The following is a 20,731-nucleotide window of genomic DNA, read 5'->3' as shown; positions in this document are numbered from 1 at the left end:
GCGGGAAACGTGTGTTGTTTCAAAGTTGCTTCTTTGTTGCAAAGTTGCAGTCTTTGGGGAACAGAGCCACTGTCCTCTGGAGTTCTTGGTCCTTCTAGATGCAGGGTAGTCCTCTGAGGCTTCAGAGGTTGCTGGACCCTGGGAACGCGTCCCTGGAGCAGTGTCTTTAGAAGTGGGGAGACAGGCCGGTAGAGCTGGGGGCCAAAGCAGTTGGTGTCTCCGTCTTCTGTGCAGGTTTTTCAGTTCAGCAGTCCTCTTCTTCTTAGGTTGCAGGAATCTGAGTTCCTTGGTTCTGGGGAGCCCCTAAATACTGAATTTAGGGGTGTGTTTAGGTCTGGGGGGTTAGTAGCCAATGGCTACTAGCCCTGAGGGTGGCTACACCCTCTTTGTGCCTCCTCACTGAGGGGAGGGGGGGCACATCCCTAATCCTATTGGGGGAATCCTCCATCTGCAAGATGGAGGATTTCTAAAAGTCAGAGTCACCTCCGCTCAGGACACCTTAGGGGCTGTCCTGACTGGCCAGTGACTCCTCCTTGTTTTTCTCATTATCTCCTCCGGCCTTGCCGCCAAAAGTGGGGCCGTGGCCGGAGGGGGCGGGCAACTCCACTAGCTCGAGTGCCCTGGGGTGCTGTAACAAAGGGGGTGAGCCTTTGAGGCTCACCGCCAGGTGTTACAGTCCCTGCAGGGGGAGGTGAGAAGCACCTCCACCCAGTACAGGCTTTGTTACTAGCCGCAGAGTGACAAAGGCACTCTCCCCATGTGGCCAGCAACATGTCTGGTGTGTGGCAGGCTGCTAAAACTAGTCAGCCTACACAGATAGTCGGTTAAGGTTTCAGGGGGCACCTCTAAGGTGCCCTCTGGGGTGTATGTTATAATAAAATGTACACTGGCATCAGTGTGCATTTATTGTGCTGAGAAGTTTGATACCAAACTTCCCAGTTTTCAGTGTAGCCATTATGGTGCTGTGGAGTTCATGCACGACAGACTCCCAGACCATATACTCTTATGGCTACCCTGCACTTACAATGTCTAAGGTTTTGTTTAGACACTGTAGGGGCATAGTGCTAATGCACTTATGCCCTCACCTATGGTATAGTGCACCCTGCCTTAGGGCTGTAAGGCCTGCTAGAAGGGTGACTTATCTATACCTGTAGGCAGTGTGAGGTTGACATGGCACCCTGAGGGGAGTGCCATGTCGACTTAGTCGTTTTATCCCCACTAGCACACACAAGCTGGCAAGCAGTGTGTCTGTGCTGAGTGAGGGGTCCCCAGGGTGGCATAAGACATGCTGCAGCCCTTAGAGACCTTCCCTGGCATCAGGGCCCTTGGTACCAGAGGTACCAGTTACAAGGGACTTACCTGGATGCCAGGGTGTGCCAATTGTGGAAACAAAGGTACAGGTTAGGGAAAGAACACTGGTGCTGGGGCCTGGTTAGCAGGCCTCGGCACACTTTCAAATCATAACTTAGCATCACCAAAGGCAAAAAGTCAGGGGGTAACCATGCCAAGGAGGCATTTCCTTACACCCCCTTTTCTCGGCCCCCGCTTGATGGATCACCCCAAAACTCTCCAGACAGATGCTGAAGTGAGCCTCTTATTTTTTTTAACATTTCGTGAAGATTCATCAAACATGGCCGGAGTTATTAGCAAAACAAGAAATGCTTTTCTATAAAAACTAGGCCCTCTTACTACCTACTGACGACCGTCACTAGTGTGTGTGTGTGTGTGTATGTGTGTATATATCTATATATACACACACACATACACAGCCACACATCCTTACGCAGCTACTCATGCCCCACCTCGCACCCTCGCCATGCACTGCTAATTGCCCCACAATTACGGCACTTATGACATCTTTGATAATATCATTGTAATATTTACATTTTTGAAAAAAAAACTGTGCATGGTGGGGGCGCGAGTTATAGTTACCTAAGGGCACAAGTTATAGTTACCTAAGATAAGTATAACTATAATTGGTGAATTTCTATGGTTTGGTACGTTTAAAATGTGAGCTCACCAACTATAATTTTTTTCTTTTACCTACTGACGGTCGCCTTCTACCTATAACAAAAGGTTCCTTGGAGTCCAGAGTTTGCGTTGTTTTGCTTTTGTGACACTGTGAACGGAGCGCTGATGCTACAGAACTGAAATTGAAAGCAATCTGGTTTGTTAGGAGTCGACTGCTTTCAGTTTGATTGGTGATCAGAGGGCATAGAGTATCCCTCTCAACCCAGAAAGCCTACTAGACTCTGGTATGCATATAGCTGGGTCCAAACAGAGGTGGCATTGTGGGCAGAATAACATTCGATTGGGATGCTACCTGAGCAATTGCCAGTGGTTAGAAATTCCTCCCATCACCGGTTATTTCATTAGTATAATCTAGACAAGAGTGTGTAACTGAATTCACCAGCAGAAATCAGCGATTTGTGGGACTAAATGGAAAGAATTTCAGAAGGTGTTTTAGCAGAACACAACATGGGAAGAATACTGCATTAATTTGCATAGCCACATTCAGATCTTTATGAAGTAGAAAACCAAAACTGTTGACTTTCTAGGTGGGGGGGGGGCAGGGGCAAGGAGCTTCAGATTACCCAAGCAAAGCCCGAGGGACCAAGAATTATTTCTACCAAGGAGCAGGACTTGGGACTCAGATCCATTTAGTCTCAAGTAATTGTAAATCATCCAGTGCAATACTGTTGGTTGGCAACTTGAAAATGAGTTTTAGGATAAGTTGCCTATTATCATTATAAGATATTAATCCTATAGTTATATTCTCTGATAACATTAGCGAGAGGGCATATGTAGTTTCTAAAGAAAATCGGCAATAGAGTTAAAATTTGCAGAATGTCAAATAGAGAACAAAAATGCATTTGAATGACAAGACGGTAATACTATGGAAAGTTTACTGTTATGCAGAAAGTATAGCAATTTAAAGCTGTTCCAGGTATTTCATCCTCCTCGGATTTTAGAACGGAATGACCAACCATATCAAATGCGGCTGATAGATCAAGCAAAACGAGGCATCTGGGACTACCCTGATCTAGAGCCCATCTATAGTTGTTTACAAGACTCTAATGCATCATCTGTATCCATTTCAGCTTTAAAACCCACTAAAGCAGGGATCTTCAAACTGGGGGGCTTCAAGTGATCCCAGGGGATCTGGCCAAAAGAAGCATTATCATGACACCAGTGTTTTGCTTTAGTGAAGGGCAGTAAGCTGCTCTGGAATGGGCCATCATTAACCTCTTTTATCTTTTGTATCCTGGCTGGGAGAAGGTGCCAAAAGGGAAGGGACTTCAAATTTTCTTCAAACCCCTCACCCCCATTTCTAATAATCACACTGTGGATGCTTGTACACTTTAGTAAAGCCTTTGTGACCAGAATAATAGGTTTGGCAATCGTGTATTTGATTGCAATTGGTGTAGGAAAGTACCATCTTCCTTGGCATGTTACCCCCATTTATACCTGTATGTCAGTATGTTTTTGCCTGTCTCACTGGGATCCTGCTGGTCAGGACCCCAGTGCTCATAATTTATGGCCTAATGTGTATGCCTGTGTAGTGCCTAACTGTGTCACGGAGGCTCTGCTAATCCGAACCTCAGTGCTTATGCTCTCTCTCTGCTTTTAAATTTGTCACTGTAGGCCAGTGACTTAATTTACCAATTTCATTTGGCATACTGGACCCTCGTTATAAGTCCCTAGTATATGGTACCTAGGTACCCAGGGCATTTGGGTTAAAGGAGATCCCTATGGGCTGCAGCATTTCTTTTGCCACCCATAGGGAGCTCAGACAAACCCTTACATAGGACTGCCATTACAGCCTGCGTGAAATAACGCACACGTTATTTCACAGCCATTTTCACTGCACTTAAGTAACTTATTATTCACCTATATTTCTAACCTTGACTTGCTGAAGGTTAGGTGCAAAGTTACTAATTGTGAGGGCACCCTTGCTCTAGCAAAGGTGCCTCCACATAGTTCAGGGGCATTTCCCCAGACTTTGTGAGTGCGGAGACACCATTACACGCGTAATACATATAGGTCAATACCTATATGTAGCTTTACAATGGTAACTCCGAATATGGCCATGTAACATGTCTCAGATCATGGAATTGTCCCCCCATTCAAAATCTGGTATTGGGGAGCCAATTCCATGCATTGTGGGGGCTCCCCTAAGGAACCCCAGTACTGCCAAACCAGCCATCTGAGGCTTGCACAGCAGCTACAGCTGCTGCCACCTCACAGACAGAGTTCTGCCCTCCTGGGGTCTGAGCAGCCCAGGCAGGCAAAACAAAGCATTTCCTCTGAGAGCAGGGTGTTACACCCTCTCCCTTTTGAAATAGGTGTTACAGGCTGGGGAGGAATAGCCTCCCTCAGCTCTGGAAATGCTTTGAAGGGCACAGATGGTGCCCTCCTTGCATAAACCAGTCTACACCGGTTCAGAGACCCCTTCTCCCCTGCTCTGACGCAAAACTGGACAAAGGAAAGAGGAGTGACCACTCCCCTGTCCATCACGACCACAGGGGTGATGCCCAGAGCTCCTCCATTGTGTCCCAGACTTCAGCCATCTTGCTTTGCAGGGCGTGGGGGCAATCTAGAGGGCTCTGAGTGGCCAGTGCCAGCAGGTGACGTCAGAGACCCCTCCCGATAGGTCCTTAGCTGATAAGGTAGCCAATACCCCTGTCAGGGCTATTTAGGGTCTCTCCTGTGGGTTCTCTTCAGATTCTGCTTGGAAGTTTCCTTCAGGAATCCTCTGCAACAACTTCAGACTCTTCTGACCTTGGATCATCTGCAGCCTGCTCCAAGAAACGCTGTAACTGCAACAAAGTGTCTACAAGAGACACTTTTCTTCAGCAACCTCAGGTCCAAGTCAGCAACTGCAACAGTTTCCACGGTGTGCACGCTCTGGGGACTCCCTGTCTTCATCTTGCACCAGAAGGACCGAAGAAATCTCCAGTGGAGTGTAGGAGTCACTCCCCTGCTCCAAGCAGGCACCTTCCAAGACGATGACCGGTACCCTGGGACTCCTCTCACAGCGACGAGCGTGCTCCTACGGACACAGAGGGTGGACATCATTGACATGGACTGTCCTGAGGTCCTGCGGACGCAATTTGGTGGAGGTAAGACTTTGCCTTCCCCGAGAGCGACAGTACCCCTGTGTACTGCGTCCTCTTCGCCTCCTGAGGCCTCTGTGCACTCTTTGCAAAATTCCTTTGTGCATAGTCTGGCCCAGGTCCCCAGCACTCCATCCTGCGACGCTCAACTCACTGAGTTGTTCTCCGGCGGCTTGGGACCTTCTTTTGTTGTGCTGCATCAACCGCGTTTTGCACCTCCTTTGAACCCGGATCCTGCGACTCCCGGGGGTGCTGGCTGGCATCCTGAGGGCTCTCTAAAGTGCTGAGAGCCCCCTCTTCCTCCTCACACAGAGTTGAGCCCCCCGGGTCCCTCCTGGGTCCATCCAGCGCCATTTTGATGCAAAATGCACTTTTGTCGTAGCCAAGGCTTGTTGGCGACTTCCAACACGAAATCTCGTCTGTAACGATCTTCACGCCGTGGGACATCTTTTGCTTCATGCAGGAACCCGCTGGCGTCTTCCTAGGGTGCATTCCTGCAGTCTTTGACTAACCAAGGACTCTTCTTCTGCACCCTCTTCTGGGTTGGCAGGGGCTCCTGTCCTTCCTGGAACTTCTTTCAACTTCTGGACTTGGTCCCCTTCCTTTGCAGGTCTTCAGGTCCAATAATCCAGCAGTTGTTCTTTGCAGACTTGGTTGGCTGCTACAAAATCCCAAAAACGAAGTGTAGTGTGTCCTAAGGAAACTTGCAGTACTTTACTCCTGCTTTTCTGGGCTCTGGGGTGGGGTAATTTACTTACCTTTACTGTATTCTTACTCTCCCAGCGATTCTGCACACACTACACTTGTCTGGGGGGAATTCGTGATTCGCATTCCACTTTCTTAGTATATGGTTTGTGTTGCCCCTAGACCTATTTTCTCCCAGTGCATTCTATAGGATTTCCTACTGCTTGCATTGTTCTATGACTATTTACTTGTATAATTTTGGTGTCTAGTGTATATATTGTGTATAATACTTACCTCCAGAAGGAGTATTGTCTCTAAGATATTTTTGGTACTGTGTCACCCAAATAAATACCTTTATTTTTGGTAACGCTGAGTATTGTCTTTACTTGTGTACAGTGTAACTATAAGTGGTATTGCATGAGCTTTGCATGTCTCCTAGTTCAGCCTAAGCTGCTCTGCTATAGCTACCTCTATCAGCCTAAGCTGCTAGAACACTGACTACATTTCACTAATAAGGGATAACTGGACCTGGTATAAGGTGTTAGTCCCCAAGGTACCCACTACAAGCCAGGCCAGCCTCCTACAATCGGTAACAGAACTTAACTGCAGTGTTTAAGTAAGTCTAGACCTATTTAAACATTGCCAGTTAAATAAAATAATAGTGATAAAGTTTGAGGGGGGCCCCAATAATTTATTTTTCTTTCCAGGTGGGGCGCGGCATTAAATAGTTTGAAGACCACTGCACTAAAGTATCATCCATGACATGATGGTTTTCTGAAACCACTGGACCAAACGTTCTTTTCTCCCATCTTAGCCACAGCCTGTAATAGGGAGACTTCTATAGTTCACCACATCTTCTGAGCTAAAAAAAATTTTTTTTTTCTCGAGTGGCTTCACTAGTGATTATTTTCTTCCCTTTGGAACCTTACCACAACCAAATTAAGCATTCGGTTCAAAAAGATGGTAATTACAGGAACTGTGACTCAAGAGAACTTTGAGGATTTGAGTACAGTTCACAATGGGACAAACACCAACCCACTCTCACCGCCGGTGTTTGCTCCACAGTGATTGCTGTTCTCTTTTTTTACGGGGGGGTTGCCCTCGCAGCCCTCCCCATCCTACTTACCTGCTACTGCAGCTCTGTTTAATTAAGCATATCAGTGCAGGCAGAAAAATGTGCGTCGGCCTTGTAAACCCAGCAAAAAGTCCGGATACCAAATTTAAGCATCTTTGGACTACAAATACCTTCAAAAAAGCCTCCTTTCTCTCCCATTAAAATTCTCCCCACATTTAGTTCAACAACAGTGAGGAGGTTTTATACCAGGAACTTAACATCTATTGAAGTGGTTGATGATGAGGAAACCTCATTGGTAGAATTGGTAAGTTCAGTTTTAATGGGGTCACAGATACCCTGTATTTTCTTAGTAAAATGTGTGGTCAGCTTCTCACAAAATATTTGAGTATCATGGTCAGACATTCTGGTGTAATGAACAAACACCGCTTGAAAAAAGTTTATTATAGAAATTTGATGCAGCTCTGACAACGTTACAGAAGTGTGTGGATTTCACTCTTGTTAACCCTTGTTTATAAGTTGACAGTCGAAGTTTGAATGCCTCCTCTGCGTTCACAGGACGGTCTTAGTTTTCAATCTCATTGGCTTGTACAATAGTTTTGATTTCAGTTTTGGGTATTTGTCATAGAAAGAGTCACTTTGACTTTGTCAACCCAAAGCTCTCATAACTCGCACCTCAGCTCCACCTGCAGATCACCTGTTTCAGCCTTTGTCTTCAGAAGCACATGGGCAAAGAATCCAGGATTTGAAGGTTTCAGGTCTGGTAATCTTCCCACTGGGCTGTGGCATATAAGGGCGTTGGTGATTTTTCTCCTTATGTGGCATAAGCGGAACTTGGCTTGGAGTCCAAAGGAGACCGTTCAGATGCAGATCAGGTGAGCTGTGCACACATTTTCAAGGACAGGATCTTTAATTTACAGAAATGTGCTCAGGCAGTTCTGGTGGCTGAGAAGGCCTCGAAGACCAGATGATCTGCCCAAAAGTGGCCTTTATGGACAATTGTAGTCCGTGTAAGCAAAGGGTGTGTAGTTTATAACAACTAAATGAGTCTCAAGCATTGTCCATATCTCCAAGCACACACAGGGTTTCACTGCTCGAAGACACTCAATAGTTGTCATTGAAAAATCCTCATCCGCCCTCAGTTCAGACATCGAAACACCCATATTGAAGCCCACTCTCATGCACTTCAAGCGAGGCAGTGAAAGGAATTGCAAAGATTTCCGACGCCTGATATCTGAAAATTTAAAGGTACTGTGCTCAGCTTTCAGTTGTTAGCGGTAGTTTCCTCGATGTTTAACAGATGTTCTTACACATTCATTTCCATTCTGATTTTTCTCTTCTCCTTAAATGCTGATATTTCGTGGTTGAAGGATTAATAAACCTTTCTAGTTGTCATCCAGGCGCTACGCACAGCTCCTGAACCCTCTTCCCCGAAGGGTGATCTGTGCAGTGAATCTATAACTGGTGCTCTTTTCCTGTTGATTAATACCCTGCAAGGCTTTCAGTTTTATCCACTCGCCGACTCACTGAATTTTCCAGGCCTCTCACTGTAAGTCTTATCAATGGTGTTCATGGATCATACTTGAGCCTCCTTGAACGACTGCCGTTTTAAGACAATCTTCTGTTCTTAAAGTGCAGCTTTGCGCCTGTCTAAAGGCTCCAAAGTACTGAGCCTATCGGGGCAAGCGCTGTATTAAAACTTGTTCAAGACACCATGTTGGCACTTTCTCACCCTCTGCTGTTGTCGCCACCTTGCTTCTTGCAGAATCTGTCTGGCCGAAGATCAGGGTGCCCCTCAAGGTGGTGAAGACCGCAGAGAACAAGCTGAGCAACCGGTTCTTCCCCTACGACGAGATTGAGACAGAGTCAGTGCTGGCCATTGATGATGACATCATCATGCTGACGTCAGACGAGCTGCAGTTTGGCTATGAGGTAAGACACCACCTCTGCGTTACCCTGCCTCTCCTCCACCAATGTTAAGTCTGCATGATAGAACTGCATAGTTGTGTTTTTTTATATGTAGCTAGCACTGAAGGACCGGATGGCTTTGTGTAATAAAAGCATAGACCTTCCTTGAGTTTTATCTACAAGCACTTGTACAAAAGCAGCTTTGTAATTTTTCCTCAGATGTTGTGCTGGGCAAGAAGTGCCTGTTTGCCTTCTGGGGAAGTTGTTTTTCCGTCTCCAATCTTGTTAAGTTGTGCCTCTCTAAAGAGTAACATGGAAACCGATCTACACTGCATGCTAACAACACCACCTTCTCCCTATTAATTGCATGTTTGCCCAACTTCGTCATTAAGTTGTTGTCCAACCAGCACTCCTAGTGCGTGTTATTTTTGCACATTCCAAGTGATTGTGCAAGATCCCTTCTGTAGGGTTCCCTGTAAAGCGGACCACCTTTTAGACATCAGCAACAATTGCTACAGCTCCCACAAAGGTGTGTCCTTGCAAGGTGTCAAGGAGTCATTGACCTGCGTGGTCCTCTCAATGATCTGATCTTGTGTGTTGTGCTTCAGGGAGGACCTGACCTTGCAGTTATGGCTGGACTGTTCCTATTGGAGCAGGGTCAAGACTGATTTGTGTATGGCAGAGTCCGATCTGAGGTGGCATGGTGGCCAAAAGAACAGTGGGTTAGAATTCTACCTCGAGTGATTGCCAGTGGTTAGACTTCTTGCCAGCATTCCACCCATTGCTTTGTCTGATAGAACACTCCATCAGATATTGTTTCTTCTTCACCTTACACATGTCTGACTCCTTCATCACCTTCCCGAGGCCAGTCACATGGTCCGCACCTTCCTTTTGAGGAGGTCCAGGAGTTCCTTCTCTTAGTTCTCTGACTAAGGTGAGAAAGCCACGTGCAGGGTGACAAACAGAAGTACGAAGGGAGTGAGCCCTACACCTGACTGTGAAACTTCTCGCTTGTCGAACAAGAGACATGGCAGAATCCCACTTCCTCCCGAGCCCGTTTGTTGGAGTATCTTATATGCACTTAAGGTCCTTATTCAATTTTCCAGCAGCCCGTTAATTTTTGAGTGGTAGGCCATAGAGAAGCGGTAGGTCACACTAGCTTGCTTCCACATCTCTCCCATGTTTGAGGAGATGAAGTTTGTTCTCTGGTCAGAAATCACTGTTTTGAGAAATCGAACCCTAGGAAAGATCCCTTTGACTGCCACGGCTACCACCATCGCGTGTTTAGCTCCCCAGAGGAACTGCCCCTGGATGCCTTGTGACATGTTCCGCAACCAAGATGTACTTTTACATCGAGCGCAGGGGGATAACAATGGACCAATACTGTCAGTTCCTACCCATTCAGATGGAATGATGGCAGCTGGCAGTGGGACCACAGCATCAAGTAGTGCCCGTGGTATTACCTCCTGACTTATCACTCAGGTGGGGGGGTAGAAGCAAAGTGCTCTTGAGCGATTAAGTGCCAATGTCCCTGTGTAAGCATGCAGAAATCGTTGCATCTGTCTTATAGTTTTATTTACTCGAAGTTTGCAAACACCAAGATATCATCTGAAACCTTGGGTTATGCAGCATTCGTAGGTACAAGAACTTGCTGTGGTTTCCCTGCTGCCCCCGGGCGCGGTGTTTATGAAATGGAACACTTACTGCGTCTGCTTTATCACATGTGGACCACAAACCCATTGATAGCCTAGAGATGTTTGGTAGCCCCCACACTTAAATGGTTTCACCTTTCCTTCGAGATGGGCGCGAGAGTTTTTGAGAGGAATTTTTTCAAAGATTTTTTTTAAAACTGAGAACGTTGTGTTATGACCCCCCCAGACCTATTGAAAATGCCATGTATATCCTGTGTGAGCTCAGTCACTCAGGGGGATCAGCGTAGGGCCCCAATGTCCCCGGGGGGGAGGGGGCTCCGAGAGAGATGCCCTCTTTACAGGTTGATGGAGAGTCAGTGGGGAAGGATACCGCTTCCAACAAATCATTGCTTAATCCCCACAAAATTAGAAATGCACGGTTGTGCCTGGTTTCCCTAAGGTGTGATCTGCAGATGACAGGTCCACTCTACCCTGAAACACTTACGTACTTTACGTGTACGTACACATATTACATGAGTGTGCTGCAGACCACGTGCCATGAAAACAGAGCATGTCTGATATTAACACAGGATTAACTCCTCACTGTTAGCAAAACATTCCCCTTCTTTCAGTTGTGCAATAAATTACTGAGTCACTTTGTTAAAAAAAACATGAAAGACCACAATATGCCCTCAGCTGTCTTCAGTGTGCACACAGAGCCACGCTCGGTGTGCAGGGGGTTGTAGATAAAAGCCCTGCTAATAAGAAAAACAAATCAAGCCAATTGGGCTTCGTAAAGCATAGGAATGCACTTCATTATTACCATTACAATCTAGTTTGGATGCAGTTTGAGAAATCCTCTGCTGCGTGGCTAGAGGGAGCTCTTCACTGCACAGCAGGGCAGCCGCCTGCTGGAGGCTGCTGCAAACACAGCAGCACAGCCGCCTGCTGGAGGCTGCTGCAAACACAGCAGCACAGCCGCCTGCTGGAGGCTGCTGCAAACACAGCAGCACAGCCGCCTGCTGGAGGCTGCTGCACACACAGCAGCACAGCCGCCTGCTGGAGGCTGCTGCACACACACCAGCACAGCCGCCTGCTGGAGGCTGCTGCACACACACCAGCAGGGCAGCCGCCTGCTAGAGGCTGTTGCACACACAGCAGCACAGCCGCCTGCTAGAGGCTGCTGCACACACACCAGCAGGGCAGCCGCCTGCTAGAGGCTGCTGCACACACAGCAGCACAGCCGCCTGCTAGAGGCTGCTGCACACACAGCAGCACAGCCGCCTGCTAGAGGCTGCTGCACACACAACACAGCCACCTGCTAGAGGCTGCTGCACACACAACACAGCCACCTGCTAGAGGCTGCTGCACACACAACACAGCCACATGCTAGAGGCTGCTGCACACACAACACAGCCACCTGCTAGAGGCTGCTGCACACACAACACAGCCACCTGCTAGAGGCTGCTGCACACACAGCAGCACAGCCGCCTGCTAGAGGCGGCTGCAAACACAACACAACCACCTGCTAGAGGCGGCTGCAAACACAACACAACCACCTGCTAGAGGCGGCTGCAAACACAACACAACCACCTGCTAGAGGCTGCTGCACACACAACACAGCCACCTGCTAGAGGCTGCTGCAAACACAACACAACCACCTGCTAGAGGCAGCTGCACACACAGCAGCACAGCCACCTGCTGGAGGCTGGTGCACACAAAACACAGCCACCTGCTAGAGGCTGCTGCACACACACCAGCACAGCCGCCTGCTAGAGGCTGCTGCACACACAGCAGCACAGCCGCCTGCTGGAGGCTGCTGCACACACAACACAGCCACCTGCTAGAGGCTGCTGCACACACAACACAGCCACCTGCTAGAGGCTTCTGCACACACAACACAGCCACCTGCTAGAGGCTGCTGCAAACACAACACAACCACCTGCTAGAGGCGGCTGCACACACAGCAGCACAGCCGCCTGCTGGAGGCTGGTGCACACACAACACAGCCACCTGCTAGAGGCTGCTGCACACACAACACAGCCACCTGCTAGAGGCTGCTGCACTCACAGCAGCACAGCAGGACTACCGCCTGCCTCTGGCTGCTGCAACCACAATGCAACAGCAGCACAGCTGCCTGCCCGAGTCTGCTGCACACACAACGGCACAGCCGTCTGCTAGAGGCTGCTGCAAACATCACAGCAGCACAGTCACCTTCCAGAGGCTGCTGCAAACTCAACATCAGCAGCACAGCTGCCTGCCAGGGGATGCTGCAAAAACGACAGCAGAGCCGCTTACCAGAGGCTGCTGCAGATGCCTGCCAGAGGCTGTTTCAAACACAACAGAAGAGCAACACATCCGCCTCCCAGAGGCTGCTGCAAACACAACAGCAACACAGGTGCCTGCAAGAATCTGCTGCAAACACAACAGCACAGCAGGACAATTGCCTGACTGAGGCTGCTGTAAACACAACAGCAATACAGCCACCTGCCAGAGGTTTGTGTAAACACAACTGCAGCACAGTTGCCTGCCAGAGGCTGCTGCAAACACATTACAGCAGCACAGCTGCCTGCCAGAGGCTGCTGCAAACACAACACAACAGCAGCACAGCTGCCTGCCAAAGGCTGTTGCAAACACAACACAACAGCACAGCTGCTTGCCGGAGGCTTCTTCAAGCTCAACAGGACCGCCGCCTGCCAGAGGCTGTTGCAAGTACAACACCACAGCAACACTGCCTCTCGCCGGAGGCTGCCGCAAACCGAATATAGCAGTTGCACAGCCACCTGGCAGAGGCTTTTGCAACTACACCAGCACAGCTGTCTGCCAGAGGATTCTGCAAACACGAGCAGCACAGTTGCAAAACAGGACAGTAGCACAGCTGCTTTGCAGAAGGTGCTGCAAGCACCACAGCAGCACAGCCTGCTTCCAGTGGCTGCTGTGAACACACACCACAGCAGCACAGCTGCCACCCGGGGGATACTGCAAAAACAACATCAGCACACTCGCCTGCCGGAGGCTCCGGCAAACCCAACACAACACCAGCACAGTCACCTGCCAGAGGCTGCTGTAAACCCAACACTACGCCAGCACATCCACCTGCCAGAGGCTGTCGCAAACACATCACAGCAGCACAGCAGCCTGCCAGAGGCTGTCGCAAACACATCACAGCAGCACAGCAGCCTGCCAGAGGCTGTCGCAAACACATCACAGCAGCACAGCTGCCTGCCAGAGGCTACTGCAAACACACACCACAGCCGCCTGCTAGGGGATGCTGCAAACACCACAGCAGCACAGCCGCCTGCTGGAGGCTTCTGCAAACACAGCAACAGCAGAGCCGCCTGCCAGACGCTGCTGTTAACATAACACATCAGCAGCACAGTTGCCTGCCGGAGGCTGCTGCAAACACACACCACAGTCCCCTGCCAGGGGATGCTGCAAACACAACAGAAGAGCAGCACAGCTGCAAAAAAAAAAAAAACACTACAGAAGAGCAGCACAGCCATCTTCCAGAGGCTGCTGCAAACACAACAGCAGCACAGCTGCCTGCTGGTGGATGCTAAAAAATCACAGCAGCACAGCTGCCTGCTGGTGGATGCTAAAAACATCACAGCAGCACAGTCGAATGCCAGAGGCTGCTGCAAACTCAACATCATAGCAGCACAGCTGCCTGCCAGGGGATGCTGCAAACACAACAGAACAGCAGCACAGCCGCCTGCCAGAGGCTGCTGCAAACACAACAGAACAGCAGCACAGCCGCCTGCCAGAGGCTGCTGCAAACACAACAGAACAGCAGCACAGCTGCCTGCCAGAGGCTGCTGCAAACACAACACATCAGCAGCACAGCCGCCTGCCAGAGTCTGCTGCAAACACAACACAACACATCAGCAGCACAGCCGCCTGCCAGAGGCTTCGTACACACAAAACAGCAGCAACACAACCCCCTGCCGTAGGCTGCTGCAAACACAACACAGCAGCAGCACAGCTGCCTGCGAGAGGCTGCTGCAAACACAACACAGCAGCAGCACAGCCGCCTGCCAGAGGCTGCTGCAAACGCAGCAGCAGCACAAACGTCTTCCATGGGCTGCCGCAAACACAACACAGCAGCACATCCGCCTGCCAGAGACTGCTTAAAAGACAACACAGCAGCACCTCAGCCGGCTGCCAGTCTGCATGGGACCGTGCATGCGAGCTCGCACTCCTGACTCACCCCCGATGACAGATGGAATTCCTGCTGTCCTGGCTCCGGCTGCTGTGATGGAGTATGGAGGGGTCCCGAGGTTAAGTATGTGAAGGTTGATGCTTGTGGATGAAGAGAGCATCCTGCCTGGCGGAGCGAGGCTCCAGGAACCTGTCAACCCAGGCACGCAGAGCCAGGTACCAGCCGCAGGTACACCCATCCATCACCCCCCCCCAGGGTGCCTGCGGGCCCTGCCCAGGACGGGCGCTTCAAAGGCCCACTCTAAGCCGGGCTTCAGGAAAAGCCTTCCTTTCTTTTCTCTTTTTGGGTTATGTCTTTTTTGCTGTTTTTTCTAATCGTGTGAGTTTTCACTCTACTCCCTTTCTTTTAAATATTAGCACCCTTCTCCTATAGGTTTAAATTATCAACCCTGTGGCCTTTTAGTGAAGGTGAGGCGTTGAGGGCTGGCCTCTTTGTGGAGGGTAGGTGTGGAGGGCTGGCCTCTTTGTGAAGGTGAGGCGTGGAGGGCTGGCCTCTTTGTGAAGGGTAGGGGTGGAGGGCTGGCCTCTTTGTGAAGGGTAGGGGTGGAGGGCTGGTCTCTTTGTGAAGGGCAGGGGTGGAGGGCTGGCCTCTTTGTGAAGGGTAGGGGTGGAGGGCTGGCCTCTTTGTGAAGGGTAGGGGTGGAGGGCTGGCCTCTCTGTGAAGGGTAGGGGTGGAGGGCTGGCCTCTTTGTGAAGGGTAGGGGTGGAGGGCTGGCCTCTTTGTGAAGGGTAGGGGTGGAGGGCTGGCCTCTTTGTGAAGGGTAGGGGTGGAGGGCTGGCCTCTTTGTGAAGGTGAGGTGCGCAGGGCTGACCTTTTTGTGAAGGCGAGGCATGGAGGGTTGGCCTCTTTGTGAAGGCGAGGCGTACAGGGCTGACCTCTTTGTGAAGGCGAGGCATGGAGGGCTGGCCTCTTTGTGAAGGTGAGGTGTACAGGGCTGGCCTCTTTGTGAAGGGCAGGGGTGGAGGGCTGGCCTCTTTGTGGAGGGTAGGTGTTGAGGGCTGGCCTCTTTGTGGAGGGTAGGTGTTGAGGGCTGGCCTCTTTGTGGAGGGTAGGTGTGGAGGGCTGGCCTGTTTGTGAAGGGTAGGTGTGGAGGGCTGGCCTCGTTGTGAAGGGTAGGTGTGGAGGGCTGGCCTCTTTGTGAAGGGTAGGTGTGGAGGGCTGGCCTCTTTGTGAAGGGTAGGTGTGCAGGGCTGACCTCTTTGTGAAGGCGAGGCGTGGAGGACTGGCCTCTTTGTGGAGGGTAGGTGTGGAGGACTGGCCTCTTTGTGAAGGCGAGGTGTGCAGGGCTGACCTCTTTGTGAAGGCGAGGCGTGGACGGTTGGCCTCTTTGTGAAGGGTAGGTGTGGAGGGCTGGCCTCTTTGTAAAGGGTAGGGGTGGAGGGCTGGCCTCTTTGTGAAGGCGAGGCGTGGAGGGTTGGCCTCTTTGTGAAGGGTAGGGGTGGAGGACTGGCCTCTTTGTGAAGGGTAGGGTTGGAGGGCTGGCCTCTTTGTGAAGGTGAGGCGTGGAGGGCTGGCCTCTTTGTGAAGGCGAGACGTGGAGGGCTGGCCTCTTTGTGAATGCGAGACGTGGAGGGCTGGCCTCTTTGTGAAGGCGAGACGTGGAGGGCTGGCCTCTTTGTGAAGGCGAGACGTGGGGGGCTGGCCTCTTTGTGAAGGCGAGACGTGGAGGGCTGGCCTCTTTGTGAAGGCGAGACGTGGAGGGCTGGCCTCTTTGTGAAGGGTAGGGGTGGAGGGCTGGCCTCTTTGTGAAGGGTAGGGGTGGAGGGCTGGCCTCTTTGTGAAGGCGAGGCGTGGAGGGCTGGCCTCTTTGTGAAGGGTAGGTGTGCAGGGCTGGCCTCTTTGTGAAGGGTAGGTGTGCAGGGCTGGCCTCTTTGTGAAGGGTAGGTGTGCAGGGCTGGCCTCTTTGTGAAGGCGAGGTGTGCAGGGCTGACCTCTTTGGGAAGGCGAGGCATGGAGGGTTGGCCTCTTTGTGAAGGCAAGGCGTGGAGGGTTGGCCTCTTTGTGAAGGCAAGGCGTGGAGGGCTGGCCTCTTTGTGAAGGCAAGGCGTGGAGGGCTGGCCTCTTTGTGAAGGCAAGGCGTGGAGGGCTGGCCTCTTTGTGAAGGTGAGGTGTACAGGGCTGACCTCTTTGTGAAGGCGAGGCGTGGAGGGCTGGCCTCTTTGTGAAGGTGAGGTGTACAGGGCTGGCCTCTTTGTGAAGGGCAGGGGTGGAGGGCTGGCCTCTTTGTGGAGGGTAGGGGTGGAGGGCTGGCCTCTTTGTGGAGGGTAGGTGTGGAGGGCTGGCCTCTTTGTGAAGGGTAGGTGTGGAGGGCTGGCCTCTTTGTGAAGGGTAGGGGTGGAGGACTGGCCTCTTTGTGAAGGCGAGGCGTGGAGGGCTGTCCTCTTTGTGAAGGGTAGGTGTGCAGGGCTGGCCTCTTTGTGAAGGTGAGGTGTGCAGGGCTGACCTCTTTGTGAAGGTGAGGCGTGGAGGGCTGGCCTCTTTGTGAAGGTGAGGTGTGCAGTGCTGACCTCTTTGTGAAGGTGAGGCGTGGAGGGCTGGCCTCTTTGTGAAGGCGAGGCGTGGAGGACTGGCCTCTTTGTGAAGGCGTGGCGTGGAGGGTTGGCCTCTTTGTGAAAGTAGGTGTGGAGGGCTGGCCTCTTTGTGAAGGCGAGGCGTGGAGGGCTGGCCTCTTTGTGAACGGTAGGTGTGGAGGGCTGGCCTCTTTGTGAAGGCAAGGCGTGGAGGACTGGCCTCTTTGTGAACGGTAGGTGTGGAGGGCTGGCCTCTTTGTGAAGGCGAGGCGTGGAGGGCTGGCCTCTTTGTGAAGGCGAGACGTGGAGGGCTGGCCTCTTTGTGAAGGCGAGACGTGGAGGGCTGGCCTCTTTGTGAAGGCGAGACGTGGAGGGCTGGCCTCTTTGTGAAGGGTAGGGGTGGAGGGCTGGCCTCTTTGTGAAGGGTAGGGGTGGAGGGCTGGCCTCTTTGTGATGGCGAGGCGTGGAGGGCTGGCCTCTTTGTGAAGGCGAGGCGTGGAGGGCTGGCCTCTTTGTGAAGGCGAGGCGTGCAGGGCTGGCCTCTTTGTGAAGGGTAGGTGTGCAGGGCTGGCCTCTTTGTGAAGGGTAGGTGTGCAGGGCTGGCCTCTTTGTGAAGGGTAGGTGTGCAGGGCTGGCCTCTTTGTGAAGGCGAGGTGTGCAGGGCTGACCTCTTTGGGAAGGCGAGGCATGGAGGGTTGGCCTCTTTGTGAAGGCAAGGCGTGGAGGGCTATCTTCTTTGTGAAGGCAAGGCGTGGAGGGCTGGCTTCTTTGTGAAGGGTAGGGGTGGAGGGCTGGCCTCTTTGTGAAGGCGAGGCGCGGAGGGCTGGCCTCTTTGTGAAGGTGAGGTGTGCAGGGCTGACCTCTTTGTGAAGGCGAGGCGTGGAGGGCTGGCCTCTTTGTGAAGGTGAGGTGTACAGGGCTGGCCTCTTTGTGAAGGGCAGGGGTGGAGTGCTGGCCTCTTTGTGGAGGGTAGGGGTGGAGGGCTGGCCTCTTTGTGGAGGGTAGGTGTGGAGGGCTGGCCTCTTTGTGGAGGGTAGGTGTGGAGGGCTGGCCTCTTTGTGGAGGGTAGGTGTGGAGGGCTGGCCTCTTTGTGGAGGGTAGGTGTGGATGGCTGGCCTCTTTGTGAAGGTGAGACGTGGAGGGCTGGCCTCTTTGTGAAGGCGAGGCGTGGAGGGCTGGCCTCTTTGTGAAGGCGAGGCGTGGAGGGCTGGCCTCTTTGTGAAGGCGAGGCGTGGAGGGTTGGCCTCTTTGTGAAGGTGAGGTGTGCAGTGCTGACCTCTTTGTGAAGGTGAGGCGTGGAGGGTTGGCTTCTTTGTGAAGGCGAGGCGTGGAGGGCTGGTCTCTTTGTGAAGGCTAGGCGTGGAGGACTGGCCTCTTTGTGAAGGCGAGGTGTGCAGGGCTGACATCTTTGTGAAGGCGAGGCGTGGAGGGTTGGCCTCTTTGTGAAAGTAGGTGTGGAGGGCTGGCCTCTTTGTGAAGGCGAGGCGTGGAGGGCTGGCCTCTTTGTGAACGGTAGGTGTGGAGGGCTGGCCTCTTTGTGAAGGCAAGGCGTGGAGGGCTGGCCTCTTTGTGAACGGTAGGTGTGGAGGGCTGGCCTCTTTGTGAAGGCGAGGCGTGGAGGGCTGGCCTCTTTGTGAAGGCGAGGCGTGGAGGGCTGGCCTCTTTGTGAAGGCGAGACGTGGAGGGCTGGCCTCTTTGTGAAGGCGAGACGTGGAGGGCTGGCCTCTTTGTGAAGGCGAGACGTGGAGGGCTGGCCTCTTTGTGAAGGGTAGGGGTGGAGGGCTGGCCTCTTTGTGAAGGGTAGGGGTGGAGGGCTGGCCTCTTTGTGAAGGGTAGGGGTGGAGGGCTGGCCTCTTTGTGAAGGGTAGGGGTGGAGGGCTGGCCTCTTTGTGGAGGGCTGGCCTCTTTGTGGAGGGTAGGGGTGGAGGGCTGGCCTCTTTGTGGAGGGTAGGTGTGGAGGGCTGGCCTCTTTGTGGAGGGTAGGTGTGGAGGGCTGGCCTGTTTGTGAAGGGTAGGTGTGGAGGGCTGGCCTCTTTGTGAAGGTGAGACGTGGAGGGCTGGCCTCTTTGTGAAGGTGAGACGTGGAGGGCTGGCCTCTTTGTGGAGGGTAGGTGTGGGGGGCTGGCCTCTTTGTGAAGGCGAGGCGTGGAGGGCTGGCCTCTTTGTGAATGCGAGGCGTGGAGGGCTGGCCTCTTTGTGAAGGTGAGGTGTGCAGTGCTGACCTCTTTGTGAAGGTGAGGCATGGAGGGTTGGCTTCTTTGTGAAGGCGAGGCGTGGAGGGCTGGCCTCTTTGTGAAGGCGAGGCGTGGAGGACTGGCCTCTTTGTGAAGGCGAGGTGTGCAAGGCTGACATCTTTGTGAAGGCGAGGCGTGGAGGGTTGGCCTCTTTGTGAAAGTAGGTGTGGAGGGCTGGCCTCTTTGTGAAGGTTAGGTGTGCAGGGCTGGCCTCTTTGTGAAGGGTAGGTGTGCAGGGCTGGCCTCTTTGTGAAGGCGAGGTGTGCAGGGCTGACCTCTTTGGGAAGGCGAGGCATGGAGGGCTGGCCTCTTTGTGAAGGCAAGGCGTGGAGGGCTGGCCTCTTTGTGAAGGCAAGGCGTGGAGGGCTGGCCTCTTTGTGAAGGGTAGGGGTGGAGGGCTGGCCTCTTTGTGAAGGGTAGGTGTGGATGGCTGGCCTCTTTGTGAAGGTGAGACGTGGAGGGCTGGCCTCTTTGTGAAGGCGAGGCGTGGAGGGCTGGCCTCTTTGTGAAGGCGAGGCGTGGAGGGCTGGCCTCTTTGTGAAGGCGAGGCGTGGAGGGTTGGCCTCTTTGTGAAGGTGAGGTGTGCAGTGCTGACCTCTTTGTGAAGGTGAGGCGTGGAGGGTTGGCTTCTTTGTGAAGGCGAGGCGTGGAGGGCTGGTCTCTTTGTGAAGGCTAGGCGTGGAGGACTGGCCTCTTTGTGAAGGCGAGGTGTGCAGGGCTGACATCTTTGTGAAGGCGAGGCGTGGAGGGTTGGCCTCTTTGTGAAAGTAGGTGTGGAGGGCTGGCCTCTTTGTGAAGGCGAGGCGTGGAGGGCTGGCCTCTTTGTGAACGGTAGGTGTGGAGGGCTGGCCTCTTTGTGAAGGCAAGGCGTGGAGGGCTGGCCTCTTTGTGAACGGTAGGTGTGGAGGGCTGGCCTCTTTGTGAAGGCGAGGCGTGGAGGGCTGGCCTCTTTGTGAAGGCGAGGCGTGGAGGGCTGGCCTCTTTGTGAAGGCGAGACGTGGAGGGCTGGCCTCTTTGTGAAGGCGAGACGTGGAGGGCTGGCCTCTTTGTGAAGGCGAGACGTGGAGGGCTGGCCTCTTTGTGAAGGGTAGGGGTGGAGGGCTGGCCTCTTTGTGAAGGGTAGGGGTGGAGGGCTGGCCTCTTTGTGAAGGGTAGGGGTGGAGGGCTGGCCTCTTTGTGAAGGGTAGGGGTGGAGGGCTGGCCTCTTTGTGGAGGGCTGGCCTCTTTGTGGAGGGTAGGGGTGGAGGGCTGGCCTCTTTGTGGAGGGTAGGTGTGGAGGGCTGGCCTCTTTGTGGAGGGTAGGTGTGGAGGGCTGGCCTGTTTGTGAAGGGTAGGTGTGGAGGGCTGGCCTCTTTG

The 20,731-nt window shown here is 52.6% G+C and overlaps 1 protein-coding gene across 1 annotated transcript in view; it reads left to right on the top strand.

Annotated features, from left to right (window-relative positions):
* The window catches only part of EXT2 (exostosin glycosyltransferase 2), a 324,143-nt gene that overhangs the window by 244,518 nt on the left and 58,894 nt on the right, over nucleotides 1–20,731 (top strand). Inside the window, exon 10 of the mRNA XM_069221798.1 lies at nucleotides 8,639–8,805. Coding sequence (XP_069077899.1) covers nucleotides 8,639–8,805 — 167 coding nt within the window. The remainder of the gene's footprint in view (nucleotides 1–8,638; nucleotides 8,806–20,731) is intronic.

This window comes from Pleurodeles waltl, chromosome 3_1 (assembly GCF_031143425.1).
Source record: "Pleurodeles waltl isolate 20211129_DDA chromosome 3_1, aPleWal1.hap1.20221129, whole genome shotgun sequence".
In the NCBI taxonomy this organism is placed as follows: Eukaryota; Metazoa; Chordata; class Amphibia; order Caudata; family Salamandridae; genus Pleurodeles; species Pleurodeles waltl.
This window is presented reverse-complemented; position numbering and strand designations above follow the sequence as displayed.